Source organism: Myxine glutinosa, unplaced genomic scaffold (assembly GCF_964187855.1).
Source record: "Myxine glutinosa unplaced genomic scaffold, kmMyxGlut1.1 SCAFFOLD_719, whole genome shotgun sequence".
NCBI classification, from domain to species: domain Eukaryota; kingdom Metazoa; phylum Chordata; class Myxini; order Myxiniformes; family Myxinidae; genus Myxine; species Myxine glutinosa.
The window spans coordinates 77405-102941 of NW_027616814.1; the positions used below are offsets into that span (position 1 = coordinate 77405).

The 25537-nt window shown below is 43.9% G+C and overlaps 1 protein-coding gene and 1 long non-coding RNA gene across 3 annotated transcripts in view; one reads left to right on the plus strand and one right to left on the minus strand.

Moving 5' to 3' along the window:
• The first annotated feature begins 498 nt into the window (after nt 1-498).
• On the plus strand, nt 499-3874 carry LOC144889084 (uncharacterized). The gene is made up of 3 exons (XR_013621585.1): nt 499-767; nt 916-1019; nt 3103-3874. It is a non-coding gene; the product is annotated as an uncharacterized LOC144889084 (long non-coding RNA).
• A 12024-nt stretch (nt 3875-15898) lies between these two features.
• LOC137433510 (uncharacterized) overlaps nt 15899-25537 on the minus strand; it is a 40924-nt gene continuing 31285 nt past the window's right edge. For both annotated transcript variants that reach the window (XM_078768935.1, XM_078768936.1), the window contains exons 10-13: nt 21234-21320; nt 20436-20477; nt 20128-20176; nt 15899-16585 (exon numbers count right to left, since the gene is read on the minus strand). In XM_078768935.1, coding sequence (XP_078625061.1) covers nt 16068-16585; nt 20128-20176; nt 20436-20477; nt 21234-21320 — 696 coding nt within the window. In that variant the 3' untranslated portion in view covers nt 15899-16067. The remainder of the gene's footprint in view (nt 16586-20127; nt 20177-20435; nt 20478-21233; nt 21321-25537) is intronic.

Genomic DNA, 25537 nt, shown 5'->3' on the forward strand with positions numbered 1-25537 from the left:
ATTTTTGCAGTGTGTGTTGGGGTTGGGTAGAGGAAGGTTCCTTTCGAAAATGGGTGCGCTGCGATTTTCAATATGGCCGCCACGGTAGCCATCTTGAAATTGGTTTCCGTCAATTTCGAGCAGAATGGCTTGTCCGATTAAATCCATTTTTGCAGTGTGTGTTGGGGTTGAGTAGAGGAAGTTTCCTTTCGAAAATGGGCGCGCTGCGATTTTCAATATGGCCGCCACGGCAGCCATCTTGAAATTGTTTTCCACCATGCATGGGCTGAGGGGTTACGCCCACTTTGCGGTGCTATTTATTCTCTCTGCCATCAGAGGGTTAATTGAGAACAATTCCCCCATCCCCATGGGATACCAACCCGTGAGCTTTGTCCATGCTCTGTCCTTTAAATGTTGAGCATCAAGTGTATAATTTATAATGTCTTTGGTATGACTTGGTCTGAGTCGGAATTGAAGCGTCGACCTACCAGACTTGGAATGGATGTGCTAGCGATTATGCCACAATGTCTCATCTGAAGAGGGAAATACAAAAATGTGTATAATTGGGGAAAATATTGATGACAAGGTTCCTCGATTTATTTTTATTAATTACTTGTGCTTTTACTATCCCCTCCAAAGGTGGGTGCGGATAGCATGGTTGGGCGAGAGACGCAGGTGGAGGAGCGCACATCTGTTAAGCGCAGCGTGGTGGGTGACTACTGTGTCGTCCGGCTGCGGAGCAAGATTACGAGCTCTATCGTCATGCATCGTGTCACTATTGGAGAGGGGTCAGGCCTGGGGCCGTGCGGCCCTCACTATTAGAACTTGGCCCCTACCTGAAAACCATTCCACAATGAAAGTCTCCATTGTCAAAGTTGTCGGGCCGCTTAACCAGGAAGGTGAGTTGCAAGCTGTCCATTGCATTGTTCCCTGCAGCTGCAACATACAAGGAAGTGTGCTTTGTGAAGGTGCAGTACTGGGTGCTGGTGTGGAGCTTAAAGATTGCCTGGTTGGCAGCCACATCGAGGTCGAGCCTCGTGGTAAGTCTTATCTACTGTGTATCTAATTGGATGTTTCCTTTCAATTGATCAATAGTTTACCTGTATATCAGCTTAAAATGGCTGGTAAATTCTGACTCGCTCCTTCTGGAGATAGATACTGGTGTTTGTTTTCAATCGGTGAAATTTTCTCAGCGGGCAAGCCATCTGTGGCACCGTTTTGCTCTGTTAAGAGTTCATCAGCCCGAGATGGGCATATTTTACCTGTGCCTGTTTATTTCCTCCGCCACCAAAGGTGGATGGAGGTTATGTTTTCATCCCTGTCTATCTGTCTGTTTGTTTGTCCGTTGTTTGTGAACATATCTCAAAAGGTTGTGGACGGATTCGGACGAAATTTGGCAGAGATGTCGTGTATGTGACGAGGACAAAATTATTCGATTTTGGTGAAGATTCGGATTCGGATCCGGCTACTAGAAGTTTTTAAGTGATTCTTCACCATTGGGAGATAGGGCTAAAACGATACATAGCAGGATATTTCAAAAAGTTGTGGACGGTTTTGGACGAAACTTGGTGGATAGGTTTGGTGTCTCACAAGGACGATTTGATTAGATTTTGGTGAAGATCTGAATATGGATAGGGATATGAGAATTATTTAATTTTTTAAGTGATTCTTCACCTTTGGGAGATAGGGCCAAAAACGATACATAGCAGGATATCTCAAAAAGTTATGGATGAATTTGGACGAAACTTGTTGGACAGGTTGTTTGTGTTACAAGGAAGAATCGATTCAATTTTGGTGAAGATCTGGATCCGGATCCAGCTAGTAAAAATTTTAAGTGATTATGGGAGCGATATGGCCAACCAGGTGGAGGTATGCTCTCTACTGAGTGCCATTCCTGTTGATTTTGGATTTATAAGATTTTAAGTACTTCGACTTTCGTGGTATACACACTGAAATCCATTTCCTGTTATTGATGCTTGGTGTTCAACACTAGAGGGCGTCTGCTGCATGCCTCTGCTTGCTTGGGTCCATTCAGAAGTCAATGGTGTTACATCTGAGAATGTATTGATTAATTTGTCAGTTTTCCTTTATTTTCTCTGCCTTCTTGATCTCTGTGTTGTGATTTTTCTTTGTGTATCATGATATTTTGAGCAGAAAGTTGTGTTGTGGATGTTTGATTAATCATACACTTGTTTAAGAAACTTGAGGGTTAAAACAAATACAGGAGAATGTCATTTGCCCGATTGATAATACCTGTGCTTTATACATACTATTGTAACTTGTTTTCTTCGTACTAACTCCATTCTTACCATCAGCCTAATATTATGGAACTCAACAAGTTTCTCTAAGATTCACAGGCAGATAATTTTGCCAGGTTATTGGCTCATAATGGAATACTCTTTTAGAGAAAATCTTCTTCTTTGAGATGCAGCACAAGGTTGCGGAGCAGCGTCATGGCTGAGGGCACGGCTGTGCCGCTGATGCAATGCCCTCTGTAGGTCAGGGCCGGAATTTGGAATTTGTTCATGGTGCCAGCGATAGCTTTCCCACAGCTCATGAAGGACACCGTGGGATCTTTGACAACCACCAATTAATGCCAGCAGATGTGACACCAAGTTTAACGTCCATTCAAAGGGACATTGATGAATCGCTTTACCTGTAAAACACCAGGGTGACCTAGTTTATAGCTAGGTCGGGATTCAAACTCGAGCTAGACAGCTTGGAGGCAAGTGCGCGTACCTCTGGGCCATCCTGCAGGGTACACTAAGCTACAGGGTGTATTGCATCAGTGGCACAGCTGCACCCCCAGCAAATGATGTTGCGGGTGCAGCTGCATAGGGAAGATGTGCTGCATACGAAAGAAGAAGCCACCTTAGCAACCCAAAGGTCAGACGTACGGCGTCTGATGACTTTAGAGTTGTGATTTATGTGGACCTGTATTTAAATTGAGTCAAAATTGGTGCCACACTCTCTCAATCCTCATCATCTTTTCATGAAGGTTTAAATGGAAGCCAAACTTGCAGTCGGGGTTGTAAATTGAAGTATACTGCAGCGATATGAAGTGCTTCTACTCGTGTGGCAAGTAGCATGCAAATCCTTGTTCACTTCCTCCTTTCATTTCAGTAAAACGGACCAATGAAATCATCGAGCGCATGATTATGATATGACGAGCTGTACTACTGCATGAGAAAATGGGAAGGTCAATCTGATGAACATCGTATACACTGGTGCATAGCAGGCTCACCACATGCTCGCTGTGATGCTAGCAAGGACTTCAATGGGGATGATTTTACCCCCACCCACCACCTCTTTAGCTGTGGGATCGACGCATCTTTCCACCTCTCAGGGTCGCCCTGTTTGTTTCTATCTCCTCCACAGCCCTCAGTGCCAGTGCCAATAATAGTTATCATTGGAAGTAAGCATACATCTTGTGGGGTTTCATGGCTTTGCTTGAAATGTTCCAAAACTAGTATGTTAGAGGAAAATGTGCTATTTTTGAGTTTCCAGGAAAAAGAAATCCCGCCATCGGTCTCGCCGAATGAGTCCAGTGTCCAAGTTTGTCTCAATGCGAGTGCCACCTCACTTGGATTGAACCATCTCTGCCTTGCTCATCCCACTGCTCCGATTGCCTTTATAATGACACTTATTAAGGAGAATTGTTGATGGACTCGAAATGGGGTGGCATCGGGAGGCATCAACCTTTGGCTGCACTTCAGTTGGGACCACTGGGGCCAGTGCTTACGTTTACAAGTTTGCAACTTCCAAAAACAACTTCTCTGTTGTAGATATTTCATTTGTTTTGCTTCTGCCTTGACTGAACTCTTACTTCTTTACCCTCTCATGATTTGGTTTTAATGCATTCTCCAGGAAGAGCCAATAAAATGTTAATTATGTATTTTCGTTTGTTGTGACACAATGTGCAAAAATTTGAGATAAATGTGATTGTAAATGTGTTTCTCAGCATGTTATTGGACCCTTTACCACTAACCTTTGCAATCGAAGCAAGTCAGCCTGCTAAGGAGGAACGGATTGTCTGCGACCCCCCCCCTCCCCTCCACCCCAACTCCCTCACCACAGAAAATTTTGGAAACGACTTCAAATGTACAGCAATCTGGACACTTGAGGTCTCGTTCATTGGTACTTGTATCATTATCTGTTCTTTTGTTCTTTACAAGATCAAGGCTAATGGATGGGCAACGTGATGTGGGGCAACAGTTGGACATGGTAGGCAACGGAAAGAATGAACAAGGAAAGAGGAGAGAGACAGACAGAGAGAGAGAGAGAGAGAGTAGGGGAGGAAATACAGTGCCCTGCAAGTAAGAAGATTGGATTAGGGAGGGACAATTTTTTTTGACTCCCTCTCTCTTTTTTGCATTCTGCTCAAGCGTACTCTTTACTTGCCAATGCATCAAATAAGGTTACAAAATGTAAAGTATCCAAAATCAATATCCTGGAAATACAACACATCATTTTTGGGGATTTATTTTATTATTATTATTTTTTAAACAGGATGCCAGACTGACAGAGGAGCTTGCTACACAAAACACGCACACGCATGCAGACAGAGATTGTGGGCAATGCTGGCCCTGACTTCAGATGCACACCGCCCAGTGACCTTGCAGGGAGTGATGTAACTTCCTGGTATCAGTGACGCCATCTTGCAACATCACTCATCTATCCACAGTCAGCGGGACAAAATCTCTTTTTTAACTGCCACTTATACACATGCAACCCAGTGCTATCTGCCGCATGGTCAGGTCGTCTGCGACTACACCGACTACCCTCACCAGTGGGGAGGGTGTCTGACACCCTGCAGGACTAAAAACAATACCTGTTAACGGGCGGATGAGCTTCCTTCGTGAGCCAACGCCGGCCATCCGTAAGGAGATGGAGTCTACTAAAAAAAACACCCATCTGGTTGGACCGGTTTTTTAGGAAGTTGCTTGAAGACGGCAACTGCCCAGGGTAGTACTACCGCTCTGACTTAGGAGCGTTGAAGTGGTGCCCGGAACCATCTAACACACTCCGTGTCAGGATTGCTGGTCTTACTTTCTGTCTCACTGAAACTATAGCTACCGGGCCAGCTTCAATCCCTTTCTCGCAAGCAAACATCATACACTTTTCTTCCTCATTTTCACTCCTCACCTTTACATTCTGTCTCTGTCTCTGTCTCTGTCTCTGTCTCTCTCTCTCTCTCTCTCTCTCTCTCATATCTCTTTATGCAGTTATTTTATTTAAGGCCTGGCCTCGATGAGGATTATATAGTCCGTGAGTGGAGCCTTCAATATTTAAAAAAAAAAAAAACTAGAGAGAGCAATCAGAGATTGCAGACCCTTGCCAGGACGTTTTCAGTGGTTTTTAAGGCTTTTGTGTTAAAACAAATATGGCTTGTTGAATGATGACGTCATAATCGAGGCACCTATGACATCATCATGAACATATTTTATTCCCCATGGAGAGTTCTTTACAATGAGCCTGTAAATTTTTTTCTATTCAGCGCTTTCGGAGATATAGAGGTACAAAGTTTTTCTGTTTTTCCAAGATGACGCCCATACCACGTGACCTATGACGTTATAATTATCATTAAATAATTATACAGCTGCAGTTGCACTGATGGTGAAAATTTCCTGTCAATCGGACCAACGGTTGCAGAGAAAATCGTATTTATTCTGTGTGGACAAACAAACAAACAAACGGACTCAAATTCAATACTGTCTCCTCAGGCGAAGGTAAAAAGAATAATTTGAAAGTCAGCAGGGCAGTTTTGTCACGTATGACTTACTATGGAATATCTCCCAGGCGACCTGATGATGTCAGAACCATAGCTCTCACTGCCATTGAACACTCGATCTGATCGGGACATTCTGAAGATTATTTTCATTGTATGGATTTGTTGCAAACATTTTCCCATTTTGTGAATGAATGAAGAAGAAAAATGGAGATGATATGATGGAGCTATTGTTTCTCCGCGCACGAAGCACAAAACGGGGTTAAGCAATTGGGTTAGTCTGTGTCTGTCTGTCTGTCTACAGATGTCATTCTGTGATCGAGGAGTCACTTGATTCAATTCAATGTTATATTGTAGAACACTAATCGGAACAAATTGGAACACAAGCTTGCAGTTTAGTAGGACATTGGCTCTGAAGTTTGCAAATTGTATGGAGACTTGTCCCAAACTCACATGCACACAGAGGAATAAGATAATTGTTTTTGTCTGTCTGCATGTTTGGCAGTCCAACAGAATTGAAAATCATTCATAACAGGAAAACCTGTTTTTAGGGATGTCATAAATGAGACAAACAACAGGCATGGATAATAATGGAACACGTTAAATAAAGTGGTGTGAAAGACGGTGCATAAAGGGCGGTTAATTTCCGGGATTATTTTTACAACCTTTAATATCTTTATTTTATTTCAATTGAATTATTTATGAAAACACTGTGGAACAAATATCACCTTCTTGACACTTCCCATTAACTCCAGTTTAGCAGTACTGTACTTGGCCAAAATTTATGCCATCTTAACCAATCAAATTTGCCGTTCGCATTCTCAGCATTGACGAACATCGAAATTTAGAGAAAATTTCACTTTCTCAACAATCCTCTCCAAGAAGTTCTGTCACTCATGCTTTTGGGTCTCACTATCTGCCATGATCTTTCCTGGGAAAACCACATTTCCAAGCTGACCTCCAAAGACAGTCGCCGACTGGGCATCCTCCGTCATGCGAAGCTCCTCACCTCACCACATACAAGGCTTCACCACACCACATACAAGGCTTTCACCTTGAGCTCCTCACCACATACAAGGCTTTCATCCGCAGCTCAATGGAATACTGTTCCCCCCTCTGGGCCGGTGCTCTTGCCTCACACCTAGCTCGGCTTCACGCTGTTGAAACCAAAGCTTTCAGAATCATTGGAATCTCCCGCGATGAAGCTAACTCCGAGGGCCTTTCACTCGCTCACCGCAGGCAGGTTGGTGGTCTTTTTGTCTTTTACCGACTCCTCTCCCAGCTTTGTCTGTGCTCTGTCCCCCAAATATTCCTGCAGGAAGCACAACAAAATGAAGAAGAGGAACCTTTCTAACCCACCACGTTTAATTCTAGAGTAATTCTAATGGTTTTCGTTCGTTTCTAGGCCCTACCTATTTCATATTAAACATGCCAAACTGAACCGCTTCCTTCAGACAGGAGTGATTTTTTACTTGGCAAAAAAAAAAAAATTTTTTTGCAAGTATGTTGCTCACTCCTGTTTGTGTGTTTGTCTGTCCGCTCACTTATACTTGCCTACAGGTTACAGGTTTTAACCGATCTTCATGAAACTTCACCAAATGGTAGGGTTTGTGGTCCGGCAAAATCCTATCTATTTTTGAGGTCAAAAGGTCAACCACTTTTTTGAATTTCTAAAATCCTCAATTTTCATCCGATTGACTTGAAATTTGAATAGGATTTACATATCGGCTTACTGAATTCAACCACTAACTATTTTTGAGATCAGCATGGGCCAAAAGGTCAACATAGGCCAAATTTCTAAAATTGTCAATTTTCATCCGGTTGACTTAAACTTTGAAGGCGATTTGCATATCAGGTGACTGAATTCAACCACCAGTTATTGTTGAGGTTAAAAGGATGCCCTACTGAGTGCCATTCTACTTTGTCCTGTTTTGCCAAGTGTCGCTCCATGAGTGATTTTTCATTTGTTTGTTTATGACCACCTTACACTGGCCAACATTCTTTTTTTCTTCAAGGGCAAGGCTGATACGGTGGAAAACAGAGACCACCTACCGGTCTGCAATGTGAAAGCAACAGACCTTGTGCTTTGGCTTCATCATGGGAGATTCCATTAATGTTGAGAGCCTTATAATTCAGCAACACATTACCTTCTTCCACAGAATCCAGGAGAGACAGGTGTGATGCAGAGACGCCAGCCCATAGCGGGGAGCAGTACTCCATTGAGCTGGGGAGAAAAAAAGCTTTATAGACCGAGTACATGTGACGTTTCTAAGGACAGACTTTGATTGACATAGGAAGGATTTGGAGGCCATCTTTGCTATGTGGTCAGCTCAGGAAAGATCATGACTGACAATGAGGCCTAGATGTTCAAGAGGTTGAATCACGTCCACACTGACTTTAGAAATAGATGTATACAGGGCTTAATGTAACATAATCTACTGAGGACGTGACTGTGCAATTGATGCCGTGCCCCATATCGGTTGGAGAAGAAATTTGGAATTTGGTCATTGACCCAATATATCTGTGCCATCTCCACTTCCCAGCATTGCCACTTCTTCCTGGCATGCTGGTACCGATTATACAGGTAATTGTGAGCAGGGACTTTACCCTCCAAGGCAACCAGCACCCAATGGCCTACTCTTCGAGACGCTATAACCCCCTTTATTCTCCCCAACTTCGGGTGAGCACACCTTGTCAAACCTACGTTCCTGATATGCTTCACGAGGATGGCGATCCGTAAAGTGCATGGAATTGGCGCAATTCTTCCCAAAGCCTCTGGTTCAGGAAGTGGGGAATTTGGCCAAGGGCGTGGACCACAATGGCCTGCTCTTTTCGAGACATCATTGTGGAGCGTATCCCCCCCCCCCCCCCTTACAAGGATAGTGGGCTCGTTGATGCAACGCCATGTCCGGGAAGCACCAGGACACCAGGAAGAGCCAAATAAGCGGAGCAGAGATCGCAAAGGAAGGTCATATTCTCAGCGAGTCTCAGCATCCGCGTTACTGTGAATTTCTTACGATTTCGCGTTACCCGCAACATTCCGGGGGTGAATGGCTCAGTGTTTGGACGCGTCGCTCTTTCAGTGCCTCGTTATCGTTGGCGAATTGTAATGGGGAAGGCCCTTTGTGTGCGTTTGAGCCTTGACAGGATAAAGGGCGCCATTTGAGGTTTCGCAGAATGGCCGCGGTGGGGCTGGCGCTTTGCACGTGGAGGGGTAGCAATGGAGCTCGCTGGCAGATTAGCAGAGTGTTTGCATCCCGCTCGTTCCGTTTGTGTAATTAGCTGGCCTCCTTTGAACGCATCACAAAGGAGCGTGGTTTGTGGGGCTGGGGTGAGAAAATCTGGTGGTTGGGGAGGTGGAGTGTGCGGATGAACGATGCGTCCTGGGTGGACAAGATGGGAGACCGACATGACTCGTTCCAGGTATATTCGCACCTACGTCGACTTAGGCACGACCTAACTTGGTGGGTACCAGTCATGCGATTTTCACTTGACTATCCACCTGAGTGAAGTGGTATACCGATTATACAGCTAACTGTGAGCAGGGACTTTACCCGCCAAGGGTACCAGCACCCAATGGCCTACTCTTGAAGAGACTCTATGACCCCAAGCTGTTGAGGACCAAAAGACAACGCTGAACACCCAAAAGTAGATGCTAAGGAACCATAAGTAGATGCCCAGGACCCAAAAGTAGATGCCGAGGACCCAAAAGTAGATGCCGGAAAAGTAGATGCCGGACCCAAAAGTAGACAAAAGCGACACGGATGTGAAGAGGAAGGAGACGAAAAGGTTGGCAAATACTACTAAATTTATTTACTATTTACAGGCTCAAAATAACCAAGGAGAAGGAAAGATAAGAAAATGAACATATGTCACCCACAGGGTGAACCGTATCTTGCCATTTGACCTTGACCTTAATAATTTCGTATGGTGAATAGTATGTCTTCATGACCAACGCACATGAAATATTGAAAGATTTTGATGAGAACTGAGGAAATAATTTTTTCATGAAAATTCCGTTTTTTCGTCATGACGTCATCAAATGACGTCATAGCGTCAAACTGTTTACAGATCTGGGAAGCACTCATCAAGGGCATTCATATGAGGTATTACTCGATATGGTACCTACGATTTCAAAATTTGACCTTGGGGTCAATAATTTTCGACCTCCAGCGCTAACCATGAAGGTCAAGGCCGATCGCCACCAAAAACTAATCAGCTGAGCGCCGGACCACATACTAGATTCCCATGAAGTTTGGAGACGATCCGATCAAAGTTACTCAAAAAATTAGTGTTTCGTCGACCTCCATGATTGACCACAAAGTGACCTTGACCTTTGACCTTGACCTTCAAAATTTTGTGTGCTGAAGGGTATCTCTATAGGACTCTGATATGCGAAGTTACAGGAGTTTCCAATAATAACTGTGGTCTACAGAGTGACCTAAACAATGCGAACTAAAGCAATACAATATACATGAAAAGTGCAGTTTTTTCGTCATAACGCCGTCAAATGACGTCACATTGTCAAACTAGTTATATGTTTGGAAAGCACTCAACAAGGGCTTCAATTTGAGGTACTACTCGATATGGTAACTGAAACTTGAAAATTTTACCTTTTGGTCAAAATTGAATGACCTTCAAAATGACCTTGAAGGTCAAGGCCGATCGACACCAAAAACTAATCAGCTGAGCGCCATACCACACCCTATATACCCACCAAGTTTGGAGATCATAAGATCAAAGTTACTCAAAAAATAAGGGTTTCGTTGACCTCCATGATTGACCGCAAAGTGACCTTGACCTTTGACCTTGACCTTCAAAATTTTGTGTGCTAAAGGGTATCTCTAAAAGACTCTGATATGCGAACTTACAAGAGTTTCCAAAGGGAACTGTGCTCTACAGAGTGACCTAAACAATGCGAACTAAAGCAATACAATATACATGAAAAGTGCAGTTTTTTCGTCATAACGCCGTCAAATGACGTCACATTGTCAAACTAGTTATATGTTTGGAAAGCACTCAACAAGGGCTTCAATTTGAGGTACTACTCGATATGGTAACTGAAACTTGAAAATTTTACCTTTTGGTCAAAATTGAATGACCTTCAAAATGACCTTGAAGGTCAAGGCCGATCGACACCAAAAACTAATCAGCTGAGCGCCATACCACACCCTATATACCCACCAAGTTTGGAGATCATAAGATCAAAGTTACTCAAAAAATAAGGGTTTCGTTGACCTCCATGATTGACCCAATTGAATGACCTTCAAAATGACCTTGAAGGTCAAGGCCGATCGACACCAAAAACTAATCAGCTGAGCGCCATACCACACCCTATATACCCACCAAGTTTGGAGATCATAAGATCAAAGTTACTCAAAAAATAAGGGTTTCGTTGACCTCCATGATTGACCCAATTGAATGACCTTCAAAATGACCTTGAAGGTCAAGGCCGATCGCCACCAAAAACTAATCAGCTGAGCGCCGGACCATATACTAGATTCCCATGAAGTTTGGAGACGATCCGATCAAAGTTATTCAAAAAATAAGGGTTTCGTTGACCTCCATGATTGACCGCAAAGTGACCTTGACCTTTGACCTTTGACCTTCAAAATTTTGTGTGCTGAAGGGTATCTCTATAGGACTCTGATATGCGAAGCTACAGGAGTTTCCAATAATAACTGTGGTCTACAGAGTGATCTAAACGTGAAAAAAAAATGATTAACCACAAACAAAAAAACAAAAAAATGAACATATGTCACCCACAGGGTGAACCGTATCTTGCCATTTGACCTTGACCTTAATAATTTCGTATGGTGAATAGTATGTCTTCATGACCAACGCACATGAAATATTGAAAGATTTTGATGAGAACTGAGGAAATAATTTTTTCATGAAAATTCCGTTTTTTCGTCATGACGTCATCAAATGACGTCATAGCGTCAAACTGTTTACAGATCTGGGAAGCACTCATCAAGGGCATTCATATGAGGTATTACTCGATATGGTACCTACGATTTCAAAATTTGACCTTGGGGGTCAATAATTTTCGACCTCCAGCGCTAACCATGAAGGTCAAGGCCGATCGCCACCAAAAAATAATCAGCTGAGCGCCGGACCATATACTAGATTCCCATGAAGTTTGGAGACGATCCGATCAAAGTTACTCAAAAAATAAGGATTTCAACATTTGACCTTGGGGTCAATAATTTTCGACCTCCAGCGCTAACCATGAAGGTCAAGGCCGATCGCCACCAAAAACTAATCAGCTGAGCGCCGGACCATATACTAGATTCCCATGAAGTTTGGAGACGATCCGATCAAAGTTACTCAAAAAATAAGGGTTTCGTCGACCTCCATGATTGACCACAAAGTGACCTTGACCTTTGACCTTGACCTTCAAAATTTTGTGTGCTGAAGGGTATCTCTATAGGACTCTGATATGCGAAGTTACATGCGAAGATATGCGAAGATATGGTACCTACGATTTCAACATTTGACCTTGGGGTCAATAATTTTCGACCTCCAGCGCTAACCATGAAGGTCAAGGCCGATCGCCACCAAAAACTAATCAGCTGAGCGCCGGACCATATACTAGATTCCCATGAAGTTTGGAGACGATCCGATCAAAGTTACTCAAAAAATAAGGGTTTCAACATTTGACCTTGGGGTCAATAATTTTCGACCTCCAGCGCTAACCATGAAGGTCAAGGCCGATCGCCACCAAAAACTAATCAGCTGAGCGCCGGACCATATACTAGATTCCCATGAAGTTTGGAGACGATCCGATCAAAGTTACTCAAAAAATAAGGGTTTCGTCGACCTCCATGATTGACCACAAAGTGACCTTGACCTTTGACCTTGACCTTCAAAATTTTGTGTGCTGAAGGGTATCTCTATAGGACTCTGATATGCGAAGTTACAGGAGTTTCCAATAATAACTGTGCTCTACAGAGTGATCTAAACGTGGAAAAAAAATGATTAACCACAAACAAAAAAACAAAAAAACAAAAAAACAAACAAAAAAACAAACATACAAGCTGACTAATACATCTTGCAAAAACTTCGTTTTGGCAAGATAACAAACAAACAAACAAACATACAAGCTGACTGATACATCTAGCAAAAACTTCGTTTTGGCAAGATAATAATATACAGAAGATATTAGAGACACAGTGAAAATTCCTAGCTTATCTAAACAGGCTTAACTAAATCCCCAGGGACAAAACAAACAGAACAAACTCATGTACACGAATGGGGAAATTGCAGGCAGGAATGACAGGAGGTGGGTGGCTGGAGGGGGAGGCAGGCACGGAGCTGGCTGGAGCTTGGTCCCGCACGGGACGTCGGGCTGGACCTCGACGGCCGCCGATGCCACCGATCCTGTCGTGTGCGCGGGGTAACTTGTCGGAGCTGCTTGGTGGAGCCAACGCTGCTGGTGGGGGGTCTGGCGTGACGGGTTCAAATCATGAGGGCCGGGGCGATCTCACCGATGGACGTGTTCTAGAGGCCGGCGGCTTGATTTGCCCGCGGCGTTATAAAGAGCGCGCGCAGAAGCCGTTTTAGGAGAAGTGCGCGAGGAGGGAAGAGAAGCGCGCGGAAGCCTTTTTAAAAGAAGTGTGCGCGAGGAGGGAAGAGAAGCGAGAAGGAAGCCTTGAGACAAGTGCGACAGAAGCGCGGGGGAAGCCTTTAACACAAGTGCGCGGGGGAAGCCTTGAGAGAAGTGCACGACGTCACCCTGCTCGCTCCCAGCCTGACGAGGCCCGGCTTGCTGTGCGCCCTGCCAAGCCTTCCAGCTTGTGGTCCGAGCTGAACCTTCCTCCCGGTCCAGCCAATCATTCCTGCCTCCATTCCCCATTCGTGTGAGTCCGTCTTTGTTTGTTCTGTCCCTGGGTTAATTAAGACAGTAATAGATAAGCTAGAATTTCACTGTGTCACCTTTCCTCTTCTGTATTTTATTTTCTTATCCTTCCTTCTTCCTTGGTTTCTTTCAATTGTGTAAATAGTAAATAAATTATATTTGTATTCCTTACCCTTTGTCTTTCTTTCTTCTTTACATCCTTCGTTTTAGTCTTTTCCCCATTGAATATCTGTGGCGCGATTCGGCCAACATTCAGGAATCGGGTTAGTCGGGGTAACTGTTCGGGCGCGGCGGCCATCCGCTCGGCAAACAACATCCTCGCCGCGGTCCCGTAACAATATATTTCCTATGATGGTACCATCAGGTTCGTACAATATAACTCACTGTGCTCCAAGTGAGCGAAAAGCAGAACATTCCCCAATGTCTCTATTCTGGCACCAAGCCAAAGTCGATCCGCTCCAGCGATCGTCAGAACGATGTCTAATAGAGATCAGAATCCCATTCGGATGACAGTCACAGTCACGCGGCCAAAGCTGCGCAAAGGTGCCCTCAAGGCGACTGGGAAATCACACCCTCGGGTATGGATGCTCCACGGCTCCCAACCGGCGAACCGCAGATTTCCCACTCAAAAGCCACGTTACACACACACACACCAGATTCACGTCTGAATGTGGTGACAATGGTGAAGCCGAAGTGAAATACCTTGAGTAAAGCGCAAAGCACGCGAGTCAAAATGGCCGACGGCCCGTTCTCGATGCGTAACGGCACGACAATGATTCTCCTCGGAATCAACAGCAAAATCTGACACGCAGGTTGATCTGTCACAGCGATAACAACTCTGTCGCAGGAATCCCTTTCCTGGGAAACCCAAAGTTCACTCGTGACTCGTTCGCCAATCGTTCGCTCCAGACCTCGAAGCAGCTAGGCTTCTTCTCCGACTCACTCGCTCCTCCTTCTCTTCCTCTCCTTCCTCTTCGTCGTCGTCCGGTTCCGGTTTCATATAAAACATTAACTTTTTTACCTTTTGAAAATAGTAATATCTATTACCCTCAAATGACAACAATAATAGTACATGGAATCAAAAATGTTTACAGTGGATGAAAACCACAACGGAAGTGATGAATCCGTAACACTAACCCCCCTCAAGAAAGAAAGTTTGAACATAGTGAAAACTTTCTTTGCAGGCAAAAATTCTTTTAACAAACAAAAGTAAAACTCACACCCAAATTATCAATTCACGTGAGCAACAATAATTAATATTCCCCAAAATAAAGCAACAAAACTTCCAAACAACCGGCAGAAATTTCCAAAGTTGGTTCATTCTGGACAAAGCATCAGCAACGACATTGTCCCTGCCCTTTACATGCTCAATTTCCAAGTTGAACTCCTGCAAAGCCAAACTCCATCTCATCAACCTCTGGTTTTTATTTTTCATTTTTTGAATGAAGGTTAAGGGGTTGTGATCAAAAATCCAAAGCAAAGCAAATCTATAGCACTTTTTGAAGGAGACTGAGCTGAGAGCCAGGTTTCATGGTGGTTGGGTGGTGAGGCCTGGAAGTATTCACTGCATGGACGCATTTAGGAACGTGGAGTTCATGGGTTAATCCGTGTGGGAATCTTGGCTCGGCTGCTCCTGAGCACTCAGTGCTTCCAACTCTTCTCTTGATCATAAAAATCATAATCACGGTTGTTGAGTCGGGTGCTGTAGTCACGTGAGTAGCGGTCCCCATCTCGGCTACCACCGTAATAGTCATCCCATCGAGTGTTGCCAAAACTGCGCTGCTGCTGCTGCTGCTGCTGGGAGCCTCCGTAGTAATCACGACTGCGGCCGCCACCAAAATTAATACTCCCACCCCGGGAGCCACAGCCACCCCTGAAACTACCTCCACGTTTTCCTCCCCTGTAGCCCCCACGACGCCCATGGCCTGCCTTCTCCACTTTTATGGTCCGACCATCCAAATCCTTTCCTGCATCTTTGGCGTCCTTTGTGTTTTCAAACGTGACAAAGCCAAACCCTCTCGACTTTTGCGTCTCCCTGTCTTTTATCAGCAGCACTTCCAAATGTGGTCCATATTTGCCAAAGATAGAGTCCAGAACATCTTCACTTGTGTCAAAGTTCAGTTCACCTACAAAGAGCTTGCAAACATTGCCTCCATCCATGACTTGTGTGTGCTGACACTTAGTTTCAGGGTACTCGACAAGAAGTGCCTGTGCAAAGCGTGACGTCAGTACCTTCTCGTCAGTACCTTCTCGCGTCAGTACCTTCTCCTTCTCTTCTGAGCGCTTCCTACCCACAGCACGAGTCGCGGCACAGGATGGAAAGATAACAATAATAATAATAATTCATTTATTTTGTATAGCGCTTTACAAGAAGCCCAAAGGCGCTTTGACAGAGTGCAAAACATAATGCATAACAAAACATGAAAACAACAATTGCAAAAAGACAAGAATCAATAGGGAAATATTTAAAGCAAAAGGAGGGAGAAGGAGAAGTGATAGTCAGGGGTTAAATGCTGTGGGTTGAATGTTGAATGCAGTGCTGAACAGGTGGGTCTTTAGTGATGTTTTGAATGTGGTGAGTGAGGAGGAGTCTCTGATGGTGTGAGGTAGCGAGTTCCAGAGGGTGGGAGTAGCGATGGAGAAGGCCCTGTCCCCCCAGGATTTGAATTTGGTCTGGATGGGGGGTTGGGGGGTCAGAAGGTTGGTACCAGCAGAGCGGAGGTTGCGGGTGGGAGTGTGTCTGGAGAGGTCAGCCAGGTAGGATGGGGCCAGGTTATGGAGGGCTTTGTAGGTCAAGAGGAGGATTTTGTACTGGATTCTCTGGGAGATGGGGAGCCAGTGAAGCTTGTAAAGGACGGGGGTGATGTGGTCACGGGTCCGGGAATGGGTGAGTAGACGGGCAGCAGAGTTCTGAATGTATTGGAGTTTATTGGTGATTGTTGAGGGTGAACCATAGAGGAGGCTATTGCAGTAGTCCAGACGGGAGGTGATGAAGGCGTGGATGAGGGTTTCTGCAGCTGTGGAGGAGAGGGATGGACGGAGACGGGCGATGTGAGAATAGGCTTTTCTAATACTGTGAGAAGATACCCGGAATCTCCTGCTCTAACTGTGCGGTGTTATTTTCCATACTAGGCTTTTCAACAAACATCGGATTATCAGAAACTTGACCACTGGCCAAATCATTCCCGACAACAAAAGAGATTCCCTCTACAGGATGAGTGGCTTGTAAACCTACGGTGACCGGTCCTGACACCAAATCAGACTTCAAATGGATGACATGAAGTGGAGCTTTAACATAGCCATCAACCCCCTGTAAAAGAACACTAACACCAGTTGCTGTCTTCTCTGACAATGGCAAAATGCCCTCAAGCATCAAAGATTGATGTGCTCCTGTGTCCCTCAATACCCTAACAGGTCTCTGGTTCGTTAAGTCTCCATCCAGTGACAAACTCCTCTGAAATAAAAGGTTTGTAACCCGCTTGAACAAGGTCGTTCTGTGATGCCGTAACTTTGGCATGGGAACCTTCACAAGGCACTGTCCTCCAAGGACGATTTCTCGCATTTGCCAATGCATTCGGAGTTGTACTAGTCTGACTCCGCTCCTGATTTTTCCTTTTCAGGGCGTAACATTGGGACATCAAATGCCCAGGTTTCTTGCAAAAAGCGCAAGTAGGCCCGGAGGAAAAACTCGTGGTCTGCCTCGGGCCCCCCCGGAAGACAAGTCTGTCTTGGAACTGTAGTCTTCTGATCCATAAAATGCGCGGTATCAGATTTGTCCCCATAGTCATCTCTAGGCCGCCTCCATGAATATTTGTTCTCCGCCCTTGATTTACCATAACTCCCCTGGCTAACTCTAGGTGGGAGGTTAGGCTTGTGGAACCCCATCCTGTGTGTCAAGGCATAGTCATCTGCCACGGTTGCTGCCTCATACAACTCTGGTACTTTCTTTTCATCCAGATGTACTTTAATGACCGCGTGGACACACTGTTTGAATTCCTCCACCAAGATCAATTGTCGCAACAGGTTGAAGTCTTCCCAAATCCCCTTCGAGTCACACCACCGATCAAACATGGTTTCCTTCATTCTGGCAAACTCCACATGGGTCTCACTCTCCCTCTTCCTGGCATTACTGAATTTTTGCCGGTAAGCTTCAGGGACCATTTCATAGGCTTTGAGAATGGCTTTCTTCACTTTCTCATAATCTGCACATTGGTCAATCGGTAAAGCCGAATAGATATCTTGAGCTTTTCCCACCAAAACACTTTGCACTAACATAGTCCAGGACCCCACAGGCCATTTTAGCATTTGAGCCACTTTCTCAAAGTGTAAAAAAAAACTTGGCTACCTCCTTTTCATTGAAGGGTGGATCCAGCCTCACATGCCGACCAACATCCCAAGTGTTCTGACTAGTTGTCGAACTAGCCGGCATGGATACTACTTCTCTCCGTTCTCCCATTAATTCCAGCTCCCTGAGTTTAAGTTCCTTCTGACACTCCATGCCACGTTACTTTAACTCCCTTTCGGCTCTCCTTTCCTCTGCTCTTACCTCTGCTCTTCTTTCTTCTTCAGCTCTCCTTTCCTCTGCTCTTCTCTCCTCGAGTTCTCGTTCCTGTCCTGCTCTTTTCTTTTCTGCTTTCCTTTCCTCTGCTTTTAACCTTTCCTGGATCTGCAGTTGCATCTCCATTTTCCGGAGCTCCACATTTTTTTTTTCCTCTGGTAACCAATCCAAGGCTACCTCTTTCCATGTTCCTTGTCCCACCAGAGATTCTACCACCAATGTCTGCATCTCTGCTTTCTTCATATTAACTCGGACCTCCAAGTTAAAATGTTTGGCCAATATCAAGAGTTCCGATCTTTTTAACGCTTGGAACTGTGCCTCATTAGGGGACGCCGCAAACTTTTCTGCGTCAAACACCATGGTGACTATCAGTGAACACCTGTTAACCTTCACACAAAATATTTCAATTTTTTTTTAAAAAAATTTTGGAATGTTAGAAAAATTCCAAATTTGGGAATTTTGGGAATGTTAAGGTATTCTATCCCGGAAGAGTGCTGGGCAATTTAATCCCGGACGAGCCCCCAATTTCTGTTACGTGCTCCTCCCCAAACCCTGGTCACGGTGTACCTCCGAGCCCCGAGAGGAGTCACGGCAGAAAGATGTGTTATTCTGTATGTCAAAGATCAATGGTGAAACCACACCAATTGTTACCAACAAACAAGTATTGTATCAAGATCACACAAGAATAACAGTACAACAATAGTAATCAATTGTACAACCAATATATATTTCCTATGATGGTACCATCAGGTTCGTACAATATAACTCACTGTGCTCCAAGTGAGTGAAAAGAAGAACATTCCCCAATGTCTCTATTCCGGCATCAAGCCAAAGTCGATCAGCTCCAGCAATCGTCAGAACGATGTCTAATCGAGATCAGAATACCGTTCGGATGACAGTCACAGTCACGCGGCCAAAGCTGCACAAAGGTGCCCTCAAGGCGACTGGGAAATCACATCCTCGGGTATGGATGTTCCACGGCTCCCAACCGGCGAACCGCAGATTTCCCACTCAAAAGCCACGTTACACACACACACACCAGATTCACGTCTGAATGCGGTGACAATGGTTAAGGTGAAGTGAAAAACCTTGAGCGAAGCGCAAAGCCTGCTCTCAAATGTTGTGTTTGTGTGCTTCCTCCCCTTCTCTCCCCATCTTGTCGACCGCTCCCCTTTTTATATACTTTGTTTGCTTGTTTGTTTGATTTGTTTCTTTGATAAATGTTAGCTCTTTCACGAGCCTCGACTCTGTATACAAAAAAAAAAAAAAAAAAAAAGCTGTACTCCTTCGACTTCCAAATAGAATAGAGTTGAGCGATTGCATTGCAAGCTTTGCGGATTCTTACTTGATGTCTTTCTTGGCTCCATTGTCTTTACCGATTAGACTGCCTCGGTATGTAAACTCATCTACAGTCTCCCGGGCTTCTCCATTTACAGTAATGGATGCAGGAGGTACGGTGTTGCTGTTCATCACCTTTGTCTTGGTGGTATGGACATTAAGATCTGTCCTTCTTCTGGATAGCTAGCCTGTCAGATTGTCCATGCAAATGTGTGTCCCTTGATGACAAAACAGCAAAATCGTCAGCAAAGTCTCGATCTTCAGGTTGGGTGGAAAGGGTCCACTGGATGCCTCGAGGTCTATATGATGTGGTATTCCTCATGATCCAGTCGATTGTAATCAGAAAGTGGATAGGAGATATAATACAACCTTGGTGAACTCCAGACTCTACCGGGAACCACTGTGATAAAGAGGTGTTCAGGATGACAATGTATGCAAAGTGGTTATAGAATTTGCTTGTTGGAGTGATCATCTTCTGTGTAATTCCATAAGATCTTAGTATTTTCCACAGGCCTGCTATATAAACATGATCAAATTCATTCTTGAAGTCAATGAAATTGATATTAAGGAGGTGCATTTCATTCTAAGCATTCATATTATTATAATATAAATATATTATATTGCAATCAAACTTCAATAAGTTTGAGTGAAATCCATACTTACCAATGTTGTAGTGATGAAGCTTCTTCATTATGCGTGCTTCATGCAACATCTGTAAAAAATAAAAATAAAAGCAGAAAACAGAGAGAAAATTATACAAATTCCTTCAATAAGCTGGAATCAGGTTAGGTCACCCCATTACCAAAACCACAAGATTGTAACTCTCACACAGAGATGCACGGCCTCAGGAGCCAAGAGACAAAGATGTATAACGGACAAAGATTCTACTAGGACAGTTCAGAGGTAAGTTAAACTGTGTTGTTAGTTCAACAGTTAAAAACACCAATATCTCAATATAAACACAAACTTACAATGTCTCCATCTCCCACAGATTTTGTCAACTTCAAAGCAACCTGAAAGAGGCGACAAGAGATCGTATTACAACATCTCAGTTACAATTTGGGAAAATGAGTAAAATATATGATATTGGTGTGTGGTGATGTACAATTATTATATCTGTTTATACTAAAGTCAACGTCGGAGATAAATGACAGAAAGGAACAATTTCACATAGACGGACGATAAAAAGGGGAATAGGTAAACGATTACATCAATACACCACAAGTGAATCTAGTCGAGTGTTAAGAATTGGAAGGACAAAACATTGAGGTACAAGCGATGAGGGAGTGGGAGGGGGTGAGGAGCAGTGATGGGCATCAAAGTGTGAATTGAGGGGAAAAAAGAAAAGAAAAATCAATGGTAGGAATGAAGAAGCCCCCTCAACTTTGCATCCAGTGATTTTCCACATTATTTTTGGTGATATTTGACACTCAACCATCATCTGTCACAGATTACACATTATTTGTTCATTGCAATCACATCTATGATGTAATTTTTTGCAGGAGTGATGTGGGGCCTGCAAGTCAAAACAAAAAGCATCGTTCATCTCATCAGAAATAGAGAAGATACGATACATTCAGATGCAGAATTTCCCGATCCCTTTGCTCTCGTCCTTCTTCCATGTGTCTCCCCGTCGTGTCCCTCTACACTGCCTGCTGTCTGTATTTTCCACCGTGTACAGTTCTGTGTTCTATCTCGCTCTCCCACAAACTGTTCCATCTCCCAGAAAGTGAAATGAAGACATAGCAGGTACATCACACAGCTTGTACCTTTTTTGCAGAGTTGACATTCTTTGCTTTGTAAACGAATCCAGTACTTCCTTCTCCAATTTTGGAGATAACCTCCCACTCATCGAACTGAAAACAAAGGCACAAACAGAGCTTCACAACATTGCTTCTGAAATAAAATAGAATTAAGAAAGAGCAATCAGAGATTGCAGACCCTCGCCAGGACGTGTTTTTGGTGGTTTTTAAGGCTTTGTGTTAAAACAAATATGGCGGCCGAACCACGTGACCGATGACGTCGTTTTGTTTTCTCCACTAATTTACCCCTTGATTGAGCTCATAAAATTTCATTTTGATCGGATTAAGTTTAGTACTTATCGAATTATGACATCATAATGGAGGCACCTATGACATCATCATTAACATATGTTATTCCCCATGAAGAGTTCTTTACAATAAGCCATGTCTCAATTTTTATTATGCAGTGCTTTTGGAGATATGGAGATGCAAAGTTTTTCGGTTTTTCCAGGATGGCGCCCGTACCATGTGACCTATGATGTCGTAATTATCTTTTAAAAACTCTGCAAAAGGAGTGAAATTTTCCTGTCAAATGTCGATGGTGAAAATTTCCTGCCAATCGGACCAACGCTTGCAGAGAAAATCATATTTATTCTGTGAAGACAAACAGACAGACAGACTGAGACAGACAAATGAAAAATCACTCATGCAGCAACACTTGGCAAAACAAAACAAAGCAGAATGGCACTCAGTAGTGCATCCTTTTGACCTCAAAAATAATTAGTGGTTGAATTCAGTGACCTGATATGCAAATCTTCTTCAAATTTTAAGTTAATCGGATGAAAATTGACAATTTTAGAAATTTGGCCTCGGTTGACCTTTTGGTCCATGTTGACCTCAAAAATAGTTGGTGGTTGGTTTCAGTTCGCTGATATGAAAATCCTATTCATATTTCAAATCAATCGGATGAAAATTGAGGATTTTAGAAATTTGAAAAAAAAGTGTTTGACCTTTGGCCTAAGCTGACCTTTTGACCTCAAAATAAATTTGATTTTGTCCGACCACAAACTCTACCATTTGGTGAAGTTTCGTGACGATCAGTTTAAAATTGTGATCTGCAGGCAAGTATACGTGACCGGACAGACAAACAAACACACAAACACACACACACAAACAGGAATGATCAACATTCAACGTCAATTTTTTTTTTTTTTGCCAAGTAACAGACACACAACAAATATGTCGTGCATGGCACGATACTTGCAAAATCCCTAAAATTGGTTGTTGGTCCATGATGACCTCAAAAATAGTTGGTGGTTGAATTCAGTAAACCGACGTGCAAATCCTCTTCAAATTTCAAGTCATCAGATGAAAATTAACAATTTTAAATAATTTGGCCTATGTTGACCTTTTGGTTGATGTTGACCTCAAAGATAAATTGGTGGTTATATTCAGTGACCTCAAATGCAAATCCTCTTCAAATTTCAAGTCAATTGTATGAAAATTGAGGATTTTAGAAATTGCAGCTTATTTGTTGACCTATGGCCTATGTTGACCTTTTGGCTGATGTTGACCTCAAACATACTTGGTGGTTGAATTAACTGACCAGATATACAAATCCTCTCCAAATTTCAATTTAAGCGGATGAAAATTGAGGATTCTAGAAATCTGGCCGATGTTGATCTCAAAAATACTTGGTGTTTGAATTCAGTGACCAGATATACAAATCCTCGTCAAATTTCAAGTCAATGGGATGAAAATTGAGGATTTTAGAGATTTGAAAAAAAGTGTTTGACCAAAAGAAACCATTTGACTTCATTTTGTCGGACCACAAACTTTACGATTTTGTGAAGATCAGTTTCAAATTGTTACATGCAGGCAAGTATCAGTGAGTGGACGGACGGACGGACACACACACACACACACACACACACACACACACACACACACACACACACACACACACACACACACACACACACACACACACACACACACACACACACACACACACACACACACATGATCAACATCCTTGTCCAAAAAAAAAAAATTGCCAAGTAACTAACAGACTCAAATGCAATACCCTCTCTTCTGGCAAGGGTAATGACAAAGCCATGTTTAAATGATTATTTCACATCAACTCGATAATCATCATCATCATGTTCATATTCATATTCATGTACCATACTCTTGGCCCGTGGTTCCCAACCTGGGGGCCATGGTGTATTTCTCGGGGGGCCATGGGGTAATTTGAACCATACTAAAATATATATATTGTTGCGGATCCGGGGTCGGCACTCCCGTTATCAATTGGGGGTCAATCCCCTGGTCGTTTTCACTGGCCGATCCTCCCGGTCCTGGAAATATGACGTCACTTCCGGTCGGTCGTAGCCAGGGTCATGGGTCAATGGTGGTATCCCCAAATACCTGCGTGCTAGGACCGGCCGTAAGCGAGGAGATATTTCCACCCGGGCCGCAGCGTCAATGGATGCGCCGAGCGAAGCGCGCTGCGACTCGGGCCGTTATTAACAGACTACACCCGATTATAGCGGTTGGCCAAATCGTGCCACAGATATTCAATTGAAAGAAAGGACGAGAGCGATCGAATGAAGAGAGAAACCAAAGGTAAAGAAGGAACACAGGTTTATTTCTCTTCTACAAGAGGAAAACGAAAGGGCAAGAATATACAAAAGAGGCAAAGCAGGACACCGGGCAAGCTTATCTATACGGTCTTACTTATCATACGCCCAGGACAATACAGACACACTTACACGGGTGGGAGATGGCAATGGTAGGAATGGCTGGAAGGATGAGACGGTCCAAGGAGCTGGCGGAGCAGGAAAAGGTCCGGGGATGACGGCACGACGTCGAGGTCCCGCTCGAACGCCCACGCTCTGGTTCAGTGGCAAAACCCGGCCGGCAGCGCTGGTGATATTGCTGCGGCGAGCGCACCGATTCTCGTACGCACAAAGGAATGTTTGGGCCAACAAAAGGTTCTCCGTGCACGTCTGTGCTCCTCCCTCTCCTCTACGTGCTCTTCTCCTGTCTCATCTGCGTGCTCCCTCACTCATCTCCGTAAGCAGTCCCCGTGACCGCTTTTATTGCTCGCCGCACGAATCAAGCCGCGTCTCTGAGGGCACGCCTCCCGGTCGACTCCCCTCAGCCTTGGTTAGCCGGCGAGGGCTTACCGGCCACGACCTTGATGGTGAGATGACGTGGCCACACCTCCATCTTGGCGCTCTGCCTCCTTTTTCGGGCTTTACCTCATGGCTTATGGCGTCTCACACGGGCCAGTGGATCCAGTTGGCAGAACTTTGGCACCAATGAAAGGGCGGCTGCGCCGCCAGATGAATGGGGTTGCAAGGGGCCTAGGTTATTTGATTAATGCAACGTCGATTCAACTATTGGAAACACAGCCTTAACTAAACACATATTAAGGAAATATCTATTGAGAGGTCCTATGGTGTCCTGCCTGTTGCAATGTGGACTAGCTTGGGTGCGACCTTTGACCTTTACAAGAAATGGGGATATTTACAGGAGTATTTACAGGGAATTATTTACAATGGAACTTTACAAACAATTTACTAAGTGCAGGTTCTCAAAACCGTTACAATATTTTTTTTTTTTTTATTGTTTTGAATTTGATATTGTTTTGATTTTTACTTATTACAGATTTGACGTTATGGCTTCTGGGAGTAAAAAAAGAAAGTATCTTGACGAATACATAAAGCTTGGATTCACATCCATTACCGTGTCTGGCCAAGAGAAACCACAATGTGTGCTGTGTCACAAGGTTTTGAGTCCTGAATCCATGAGGCCATCCAAGTTGAAGTTGCACCTCGAGACAAATCACGCACAACATGCAAAGCAGGATCCCGAATTTTTCAAGCTGCTTGAAAATTTTTAAAGCGACAGAAGTTGGATGAGGGAGGAGCTTTTCAACAACAAAATGTAGCAACTGTCCAGGCTTCTTATGAAGTTTCTCTTGAAATTGCAAAGAAGAAAAAAACCCACTCAATTGGGGAGACACTCATCAAGCCTTGTACCCTCCTCATTGTCGAACGGGTTCTCGGCAAGGCAGAGGCTCACAAAGTTGAACAGGTGTCTTTATCGAATAACACAGTGCAGCATCGTATCCGTGACATGTGAAACAACAGATCATCCATGAGATTAAGGTGGTGCCTTTTGGCTTGTTTTCTTTTCAACATGATGAATCAACCGATGTTAGTTCCTGCTCCGAACTACTGGCATCCGTTCGCTATGTCAAGGAAGATGATATCAAGGAAGAATTCTTGTTCTGTAGTGCCCTGGAAACAATGACAAAAGCT